The sequence below is a fragment of the Ciona intestinalis genome, unplaced genomic scaffold (assembly GCF_000224145.3).
Source record: "Ciona intestinalis unplaced genomic scaffold, KH HT000072.2, whole genome shotgun sequence".
Taxonomy (NCBI): domain Eukaryota; kingdom Metazoa; phylum Chordata; class Ascidiacea; order Phlebobranchia; family Cionidae; genus Ciona; species Ciona intestinalis.
In genome coordinates, this window is record NW_004190394.2 from 1 (window position 1) to 10,922 (window position 10,922).

Genomic DNA, 10,922 nt, shown 5'->3' on the forward strand with positions numbered 1-10,922 from the left:
CGAATAATCCAATAAACGGCAACAGTTTATTATTGTATACAACTTACTCGCAAATCCCCTGTGTTAAGTCAATACATGTTCCTCCGTTTAAACAAACGCAACGTTTGTTTCGAATTTCTTCAACAAACATTTCAAGTCAATTCTATAAAACACTACTAAGCTACAAAACCTGCCGTGAATGATTTTGAATATTGAGCGTGAACATTTAACAGCGACCGACAAAGCTCTTCTCAATCCATTAGTGTCTAAATACGAGGCTGTGAACATGAAAGTAAATGACGAAGTTGTGTTCCTTTACTTCAACTAACATTTTAAATAGATCTTAAGTGGCTGAATGTAAAATTATCGACGTGATCTATGCGATGCACGTTTAGTCACAGAGCGAACGCTGAGATGCGACGCTGATAAAAGATTTTTTTACACGATATAGAAGTTGCTTGAGGGCTTTAACATGGGGGTTCCTGTTATGACTTATATTAAATCAAACATGCAAACTACTTTGAATATGACCGCCCTTCCCACAACTTATACTTTTAAGGCAAACATACTGGATGGTTTTTCCAGGAAAATAATTCAGATTTTATCTTTTTAGCATCGGGGTATAAAACAACATGAAGCAACCACCAAGCATATCGCTAATATACCATGATGTACACGTATGCAACACCGCCATTATACCCTCAAGGCCTCTTCTTGGCGTAAATAACAATAATATTCACCAATCACCCATTTGTACACATCCTACACCGTATGACCTACACACTGTACGTATCCTCGCATATTATTAAAACACCTACACGCCTAACATGGCCTTCAACTATAATGAAGTTCGTAGGAAAACCAGAGCTTTTTATTTTAAGCCTTGATCAGATAAGTGGCCGTTGAGAAAACGACTTGAACGTGATGTGTTTGTTTATTTGCAATCAGGCCGTTACAACCCGCCGTGTTCGCTACCAAGCCAACAACTGTAGTTGCACCGCAGTATAACGATGTTACGTGACGTCATACATACGACTAATATTCTGGAATCCACGAATTGTCATCGATAAAGATCTTTATGTCACGGTGATTATGACGTAACAATTGAAGCACGATTTGTGCGTGCCGTGCGCATAGTAACGATTTTAATTAAAAGATAAGCTACTCTATGGCGTCGTCTAGCGGTTAGATATATAAACACACCCCACCAGCAATTGGCGTAGTTTTATATTGTAAACAAACATGCTACAAGCCAGAAGATTGTGTTTAATATTCAGGCGTCGGTTTGTCTGGATACATTCAGATAAAGGAAGCTATAAAGAAAAGGATGTGGAAAATATATTGACGGATTTGAAAGGTTCGGTATCTAACCATTTGCTTTTAATTTAAGTGGTGCTAGTGAAGAATCTCCCCCCCCCCACATTCTTCACTAGCACCTTCTGCTATGTACCGGAGGATTTTTCACTAATGTCATTTAAGTAATTATTTAGTTAGTTTTTTACCATAACTTGTACTGACACATTCCCACACATAATCTTTTATATCTAGGGGGTTCTGTCGATTTAAACTTTGATGGTAAAATTGCTTTGGTGAAAATCAACAACCCAGCGAAGAGAAATGCAATCTCAGGTTTTGTATTATTATGATTTATAACTAAATTGACAGACCACGCTGGAACTGGTACACAGGTTATTTAAATAGGTGTTTAACAAAGAAATAAACTAACCCAGTAATATATAAACACATAATGAATATACATGGTGTATTACTAACATAGTTACATATGATATATTACTAACATAGTTACGTATGATATATTACTAACATAGGTAAATAACAGGTACCATGATGTTGGACCTACGTCGAATTACGATTGAGCTATCCAAGTGGAACGAAGGTAAAGCCATAGTTTTACGCGGTAAAGGAAACATGTTTTGCGCCGGTTCAGATTTGGCAGCTGTTCAATTCCTTGTCTCGCCCAAGGTGATTGTAAATAATCAATGTTGGGAGAAATTGACCATTTATTGTTGTAGGAAGGTGGCAATGTGTGTATGTACATGCAAAACACTTTGTATGCGTTCCAGTGCCTACCGATGGTTAGTTTGGCCTATATTGAAGGCAAAGCAATGGGGGGAGGGGCTGAGCTTGTAACAGCGTGCGATTTAAGGTTAACCTTGTTTATTATATTTCTATTGTCACAAACTAATGGTTGATATTTTCGCAGACTAATGCATGAGTCAGCAGAAATCCGGTTTGTTCAACGACGACTCGGGTTAATTCCTGGGTGGGGGGGAACCACCCGGTTAAAGAGGTTAATTGGCCGACAACGAGCGATGCGTCTTTTAATGTCTGGGTTGGGGGTTAGGGGCGAGGAAGCATTGCGTATGGGTTTAGTGGATGGGGTGGGTTGTGAACCCCATGTTTGGCTCGATACAGTTGTTGGTGGGTTGGATAGCTATGTGATAAAGACCATCAAGTCAGCTGTCAATCAAACAGACTTCAAAACTGATCAACAATCTTTACAAAGAGAAATAGAACTTATTTATAAAGTTTGGGGTGGCCCTGCTAATAGACAAGCTATTGATGCAATAAAACGTAAAGAGTGATATGTGTATATAGTATTTACTATTACAGCACAACCAAATCCTAATTTCAATAATTTCCTTTGTGCACTATGACGTCACATCCGGTATACGCGTCTGATTCACGCGCACACATTGTAAGGGATTGTGTGTTTGCATGTAAGAGATGCAGCAGTGTAGGGTAATGTCTGTGCTGTTGATGTAACGCAGTATATATTGTATAGGTAAATATGGCTAGCATGTTAAGGTGTGTAGTGGTAGGAGACGGCGCAGTGGGTAAGACCAGTATGCTTATCAGTTACACAAAAGGGGGTTTCCCAGACGAATATGTTCCAACGATACTTGATCAGTATGCGGGTAAAATATTTTTTTATAAATATATTATAGCTGGTTGATGGTTGAATTTGCAGCAACGATTACTGTGGGCGGTACACCATATGTGTTGGAACTCATAGATACAGCGGGTCAAGAGGATTATGACAGATTAAGACCATTGTCCTACAACAAAGCCGACGTTTTCCTTGTTTGTTACTCTGTTGTCGTGCCTTCTTCGTTTACAAACATCAAAGAAACTTGGATACCAGAGTTAAAACAACACTCAACAAAGGTGCCCTATATTTTGGTAAGTATGGTAATTTCAATATTACTCAAGTATTTAAACATTTGATCAACAGGTTGGAACGCAAACCGATCTTCGGGACGACCCAAGAGTTTTACAGGAACTCCACAAAAAGAAACAAAAACCTGTTAATGTTGAAAGTGGGCAACGTCGCGCGGCGAAGTTGGGGGCCGCTGCTTACAAAGAATGCTCGGCAGTTACGATGAATGGAATTAAAGATGTTTTTGACGAAGCGATACACACTGTGTTGTACCCAGAGGAAAAATCTAGCGAGAAAAAGAATTGTACAATATCTTAAATTGAGTTTTGAATTAAATCATAAATACGGTACGAACGTCCATCCCCACGAGGTGCGATAAAAATATTCAGGCAGGCTTAAGTTAGTTGTGTATTTATAATGTGCGTTTATTTTATTATTAATTGAGTCGTTAAAGCGCAATGTGTTTGTAAACTGTGACATTTAAAATAAAACATCTATGGTTTTGGTAACAGAGTAGGGAATTTCCCGAATAAACACGTTGTGTTGCTTCATTGTGACGTAGTTGGTTAAACAATCTGCATCGCGAGATTGATTGTGACGTAAACATAGTCATGTATTCTGCATATCTTTTGTTCGAAGATGGGTCGAAATATGAAGGTTTCAGTTTTGGTGCAAACACGAATAAAGAGGGGGAAATTGGTTTGTTGTTTATTCTATATTTTAATAATTTTGTTTAACTTTGAATTATTTCTAGTTTTCCAAACTGGTATGGTTGGTTATCCGCAGTCACTCACCGACCCCTCGTACTTTGGCCAAATACTGATGCTGACGTATCCGTTGGTTGGTAACTATGGGGTTCCCGGGGATAATATTGATGAATATAAGTTGTCAAAATGGTAATTGTGATGTCATAACCATGGATGTAGCTCATAGATATCTTATAAAAGGTTTGAGTCGAGTAAGGTTCAAGTGTCTGGGTTGGTCGTTTCGGAATGTTGCGAACGTCCGAGTCACTGGAGCGCGAAGAAGTCGTTGTCGTCGTGGTTAATTGAACACGGCATACCTGCGATACAAGGTGCATAAATATCTTATAATATTTATAAAAATACCATATAATAGATACTTTAGAATATATATATATTCATAGACATCGTATAATACATAATGGAAATCTTATACCCGCAGGAATTGACACACGGGCATTGACAAAGAAAATTCGAACGCAAGGTACAATGTTGTGTAAACTAATCACCCAGTTTGATCAACCAGTTGGGGAGAAGTTCTACAACCAGAACGACATTAATTTGGTTGAAAGGGTTTCGACCAAGGTGGGTTCAGCTCGTTGTTTGTCTGCTAGGTGTCGCGGCCACGCTTCTTTCTTCTGTAACTTTTTCCCCGTAATCAAAGACACAATTATATAAAAGTTGTTTTTCTTCTCAGAATGTTCTTACATTTAACGATGATGGAAGGTTCCATGTCGTTGCAGTGGATTGCGGAATTAAACAAAACCAGATCAGGTGTTTAGTAAAGAGGGGAGCGCGGGTTACTGTCGTGCCGTGGGATTTTAACTTTAACAACTTAGGTTGGTAAATCTATTTATTTGGACGTAAATTAAATAAATATTTTAATAGAATTCGACGGATTATTCTTGAGCAATGGTCCGGGAGACCCAGAAAAATGTGGAGCAACAATCAAGAATATAAAAGGTACGTCCAATATAGAACAAACATGAGATTAACAAATATTTTTTGTAGATTTTCTTGCCAACAAACGAACGAAACCTTTATTTGGTATTTGCCTCGGTCATCAACTGCTATCATTGGCCATAGGATGTTCTGCGTTTAAAATGAAGTTTGGAAATCGTGGGCAGAATCAGCCATGTGTGTTGGGATCAACTAACAGATGCTTTATTACATCACAGGTTTGATGGTATGTGTTATGATGTAACAAACTAACCATTATGACATCATAGAACCATGGATTTGCAATCGACACGTCATCTTTACCCGAAGATTGGCGTCCATTGTTTGTAAACGCCAACGATCACACGAATGAAGGAATAATAAATAATTCAAAGCCTTATTTCACTTGTCAGTTTCACCCCGAACATGAAGTAAGCCTCAAATCAGCTTTATATTTTATTACCTGGTGACCCCTGGTGACCCCTGGTGACCCTTGGTGACCCTTGGTGACCCCTGGTGACCCTTGGTGACCCTTGGTGACCCCTGGTGACCCTTGATGACCCCTGGTAACTCGTGGTTTTCTTGGTGACCCTTGGTGACCCTTGGTGACCTTTGGTAACCCCTGGTAACCCTTGGTAACCCTTTGTTCATTCACAGCCAGGACCACAGGATCTTGAAATTCTCTTCGATGTTTTCCTTCAATCCGTGCAACAACACCTTGCTAAAGACGAGACAACAAACATAGAAATCCTATTAAAACAATACCTTGGGGAATCCCCATCAACAAAGGCAACAAACCGTGAAGTTTCACCGAAAAAAGTTTTAATTCTCGGATCAGGAGGTAAGATGGCACGGGGCAAGATGGTTCGTGGGGTTAAATAGCACGGGACAGAGTAGTACGTGGGGTAAGATAGCACGGGGCAAGATGGTTCTTGGGGTAAGATAGCACGGGGCAAGATGGTTCTTGGGGTAAGATAGCACGGGGCAAGATGGTTTGTGGGGTAAGATGGATGGTTGGGTACGTTAAAATATTCTCTGTGTTATAGGTTTAAGCATCGGACAAGCAGGGGAGTTTGACTATTCGGGCACGCAAGCCATCAAGGCATTAAAGGAAGAAAATATTCGGATTATTTTAATTAACCCAAATATTGCAACTGTTCAAACATCAGCGGGGTTCGCAGATAAAGTTTATTTTCTTCCAATAACCGCTGAATATGTGGAACAGGTAGCTTATTGTTGGCAGTTGGAATTTTGCTTGACATTCTTGCATACAGGTGATTAGTAGCGAACATCCCGATGGGATCCTTCTTTCATTCGGAGGACAAACCGCGCTTAACTGCGGCATCGCGCTTAATAAAAAAGGGGTGTTCGATGCATACAATGTAAAGGTATGGGAAACATAGATGTTTATTTTCAACATAGATGTTTATTTTCAACATAGATGTTTATTTTCAACATAGATGTTTATTCCCCCCAGGTTTTGGGAACCCCAATAACGTCGATTGAAATGACGGAAGATCGAAAAGCGTTCGCTCTCAAGATGATGGAGATCGGGGAGGCGGTTGCCCCGAGTGATGCTGCGTACGATATGCAACAGGTGAAACATAAACATTATATATTAAACATAGACATCATATATTTACATAGACATAATATATACAGGCTGAAGACATTGCCGAAAGACTTGGCTACCCAGTGTTGGTTCGTGCAGCTTATGCATTAGGGGGGTTGGGGTCGGGTTTTGCGAATAATCAACAACAACTCGTTAAACTTGTTACAACAGCTTTCGCACACTCAACACAGGTGGGTTTGATTGACAGTTGGGTTTAATTGACAGATGGTGTTTGATTGACAGGTTGTGTTTGATTGACAGTTGGGTTTGATTGACAGGTTATATTTGATTGACAGGTTGCGTTTTATTGACAGGTTGTGTTTGATTGACAGGTGATATTTGATTGACAGATTGTGTTTGATTGACAGGTGTTTATTGACAAATCGTTGAAGGGGTGGAAGGAGGTCGAGTATGAAGTCATGCGCGACGCTTATGGGAATTGTATTACTGTAAGTTTATTATGTTTCTATGTTTGTATACGATTTCCATGTTAATATATTATTTTTATGTCAGGTATGCAACATGGAAAACATCGACCCTCTCGGTATCCACACGGGGGAGTCAATAGTTGTTGCACCGAGTCAAACGTTAACGAATCACGATTATAACCGGTTGCGTTCGACTGCTATAAGTTGCATTCAACACCTTGGGGTGGTGGGAGAATGCAATATTCAATATGCCATTAACCCAGAGTCAGATGAGGTAAGTCATGTTTCAATCATTGTTTCAATCTAACCTTTGATATTTGGCAGAAATACATTATTGAGGTGAATGCTCGATTGTCACGAAGTAGTGCGCTTGCAAGCAAAGCTACCGGCTACCCACTCGCTTACATCGCAGCTAAACTTGCACTGGGAAAGTCTTTACCCTCGTTGTTGTAAGTACAGATGTTTATTGTTGGTTGGAAGTTTCACATAATATTCGCAGGAACGCGGCAACGAACTCAACCACTGCTAACTTTGAACCAAGTTTGGATTATTGTGTGATTAAAGTACCGCGTTGGGATTTAAGAAAATTTTCGAGGGTTAGCAACGAGATTGGAAGTAGCATGAAAAGTGTGGGAGAGGTGGGTTGTGATGTCATAATGTTGTAATGTCACAATACTGCATTATATTAACTTTATGACACAGGTAATGGGCGTGGGTCGAACTTTTGAAGAAGCTTTCCAGAAGTCGTTACGAATGGTGAACGAGGATTGGGACGGATTCTCACATTATTTAGAGCAAGTTTCAGAAGAAGTTAGTTTGTCATATTTTATAATAATGAGCATTCTGTCATTAACCATTGTTACATCATAGACGCTGAGAACACCAACAGACAGGCGGATTCTAGTATTAGCTTCGGCATTGTATGCTGGTTATGATGTCAATACCCTCTATGACCTCACAAAGATAGACAAATGGTTCATTCATAAATTTAAGAACATAAGTGACATCACAAAGGAGTTGGAGAAGTTTGAGTTTAGCGAAAACAAAAGTTCGGTTGATGCAAAGCAGTTGATGTTGAAAGCGAAGAAAAACGGATTCTCAGATTCACAGATTGCTAAGCTAACAAAGAGGTAACGTAATAATAGAAACAATAAGTTGATATAAATATTTTAACAATAAAAATATTATATGAATATAATGATATTTATGTCCACAGTACCCAACTATTCGTGCGGCAGTTTCGTAAATCTCTTCAAATTCAACCAACGGTTAGACAGATAGACACGGTGTCAGCTGAGTGGCCAGCTTCCACCAACTATTTGTATATGACGTACGCTGCATGCAACGAACATGATGTCGAATGTATGGGCGGGAGCATTATTGTGCTGGGATCGGGCGCGTATAGAATTGGAAGCAGCGTTGAGTTTGATTGGTGTGCGGTACAATGTGTTGCAGAACTTAATAAGGTATAGTTTGTGTAAATAACCATCCCTTATATTTAACTCACTTCTATTCCAGCTTGGTTACAAAACAATTATGATAAATTGTAATCCTGAAACTGTGAGCACCGATTACGATCAATGCGATCGGTTATATTTCGAGGAATTGTCGTTTGAATCTGTAATGGATGTTTGCGAATACGAGAAACCTGCTGGAGTAATATTAAGCATGGGAGGCCAACTACCCAACAATATTGCTATGGCATTGCATCATCAACAGGTAAGAACATTAATTTACTGTCCGCTCGTTGTTTGACCCCGCCCCTTCCCAGGTTCGTGTGCTTGGTTCACTACCGGAGTCAATCGACAACGCAGAAAACAGATTCAAGTTTTCCCGAATGTTGGATAATATTAAGATAAGTCAACCACAGTGGAAGGAATTGACACAGATTGATGAAGTTAAGACATTCTGCAACAAGGTTTGTGATGAACCATTGTGAGAATACAATCTAACATTATTATGATAGGTTCGTTACCCCTGCCTTGTACGACCTTCTTACGTACTCAGTGGAGCAGCTATGTCCGTCATTCACACTGAGGATGACTTGTCAAATTATTTAAAGAATGCAGCTGAGGTAAGATGGTTAACCAACCCCCACAAAGTTTAAACCTCCCAACCCCACCCAGGTATCCAAGGAACATCCCGTCGTAATATCCAAGTTCATCATGGACGCCAAGGAGATTGATGTGGATGCCGTGGCGTGCGATGGTGAAGTCGTTGTGATGGCTGTAAGTGAACATGTGGAGAACGCAGGTGGGTGTTGGGGCGTGTTGGGCTTGTTGGGGGGGTGTCTTGTTTTGTGGGGGTTGTTGATGAGGTTTATTCCTAGGTGTTCACTCGGGCGACGCTACCCTGGTTACCCCTCCACAAGATTTAAACAATGAAACATTGGAAAAGATTCACCAAATAGTTCGTGCGATTGGGAGGGAGCTTGAAGTTAACGGACCGTTTAATCTGCAGTTGATTGCAAAGGTAAATATTTAACTTATTGTTTCAAATTCAACAAGTTTATATTTTAGGAAAACCAACTGAAAGTTATTGAATGTAATGTTCGAACATCGCGATCGTTTCCCTTTGTTTCTAAAACTCTGGGATGCAACCTTGTTGCTGTGGCAACCCGTGCAATTATGGGCCAACCACTGGACATCAAACAACCGGTTGGTACGGAACAATATAAGTCGGATATTTTGTTGTCGGGACCGAAAGTTGGGGTGAAGGTAGGTTGGGGTTGCTTTGTTTTGATTGTTTTACTTATTGTTGTTCGTAGGTTGCGCAATTCTCATTCTCAAGGCTTGGGGGTGCCGACGTTATGCTGGGAGTGGAGATGGCTTCGACAGGTAGGTTACGCATAAGGGTGTTGCACCTACGGGCGTTGCGCCTATGGTTGTTGTTCATAAGGATTTATGTTGCAGGTGAAGTCGCATGCTTTGGCCTCACAAGATACGAAGCTTACCTCAAAGCTTTGTTGAGCACTGGTTTTAAAATTCCCCAAAAAGATATTTTGCTTTCAATTGGAAGTTATAAGGTTTGTACAAATTTTGTTTAAAACTATTTAACTTATTTATCGAATTGTTTTCAGCATAAATCTGAATTCTTGCCGTCGGTTCGGACATTGGCGCACCTTGGTTTTACTTTGTATGGCACAGTTGGTACGGCCGACTTTTATACTGAGCATGGTATTAAGGTTTGTGATGTCATAGTGATATGTTGTGTGGTGTGCTAATTGTGATGTCACCAGGTAAAAGCTTTAGATTGGCCAAACGAAGAAAATGAAAAAAAGTCTAAGAATATTTCTCAATATTCGATCAAAGAATATTTAACGAATAATATTTTTGGACTTGTAATAAATCTACCTATGAGAAGTGGAGGAGGCAGTGGCAGTGGAAGCTCTGCTCGGCAATCTGCAAACCCATCTTCTGTTGCAACCAGGGGATATTTATTCAGGAGGCTTGCCATTGATCTTTCCGTGCCTTTGATCACTGATGTTAAATGCGCTAAACTGTTTGTTCAGGTAAGTTCTTTTCTTGTTTATATTTGAAAAGTTCAAACTTTTGCTAACCCCGAACTCTTACAAAGGCGATGAGAAAATTAGATGGAAAAGCCCCTAAACTGCACCCACACATCGATTGCATTACGTCAAAATCCTTGATTAAATTACCAGGTATGGTTTGATTGACAGGTGTGTTTGATTGACAGGTTTTGTTTGATTGACAGGTGGGTTTGATTGACATGTGTGTTTGATTGACATCTTGTGTTTGATTGACAGATACTGATTGTTTGATTGACATCTTGTGTTTGATTGACAGATACTAGTTGTTTGATTGACAGGTGGGTTTAATTGACAGGTTGTCTTTGATTGACAGATACTGATTGTTTGATTGACAGGTGGTGTTTGATTGACGGGTTGTGTTTGATTGACGGGTTGTGTTTGATTGACAAGTTGTGTTTGATTTACAGGTAAGGTTTGATTGACAAGTAAAGTTTGATTGACAGGTTATGTGTGATTGACTTGGAAACAGCTATGACCATTAATAATTAGA

General features: G+C 39.8%; 2 protein-coding genes across 6 annotated transcripts; both read left to right on the forward strand.

Annotated features, from left to right (window-relative positions):
• Window positions 1-1,219: 1,219 nt before the first annotated feature.
• LOC445704 (TC10 protein) lies at window positions 1,220-3,669 on the forward strand. 5 transcript variants are annotated; one of them, XM_026838294.1, is made up of 7 exons: window positions 1,220-1,336; window positions 1,528-1,608; window positions 1,820-1,876; window positions 2,013-2,146; window positions 2,204-2,574; window positions 2,972-3,183; window positions 3,236-3,669. In XM_026838294.1, the coding sequence occupies exons 4-7, from the start codon at window positions 2,031-2,033 to the stop codon at window positions 3,476-3,478; spliced, it is 942 nt and encodes a 313-aa protein (XP_026694095.1). In that variant the 5' UTR covers window positions 1,220-1,336; window positions 1,528-1,608; window positions 1,820-1,876; window positions 2,013-2,030; the 3' UTR covers window positions 3,479-3,669.
• Window position 3,670: 1 nt separating this feature from the next.
• Window positions 3,671-10,629, forward strand: LOC108949273 (CAD protein-like). Its single transcript, XM_018815395.2, has 31 exons — window positions 3,671-3,859; window positions 3,915-4,056; window positions 4,108-4,235; window positions 4,346-4,488; window positions 4,601-4,742; window positions 4,792-4,866; window positions 4,915-5,081; window positions 5,133-5,273; window positions 5,500-5,683; window positions 5,889-6,067; window positions 6,117-6,230; window positions 6,320-6,439; window positions 6,505-6,645; window positions 6,823-6,903; window positions 6,968-7,156; window positions 7,207-7,331; window positions 7,382-7,520; window positions 7,585-7,692; window positions 7,753-8,012; window positions 8,099-8,348; window positions 8,401-8,601; window positions 8,654-8,800; window positions 8,849-8,956; window positions 9,009-9,135; window positions 9,212-9,354; window positions 9,402-9,599; window positions 9,650-9,719; window positions 9,795-9,907; window positions 9,962-10,066; window positions 10,121-10,393; window positions 10,459-10,629. The coding sequence occupies exons 1-31, from the start codon at window positions 3,772-3,774 to the stop codon at window positions 10,552-10,554; spliced, it is 4,497 nt and encodes a 1,498-aa protein (XP_018670940.1). The 5' UTR covers window positions 3,671-3,771; the 3' UTR covers window positions 10,555-10,629.
• Window positions 10,630-10,922: the final 293 nt, after the last annotated feature.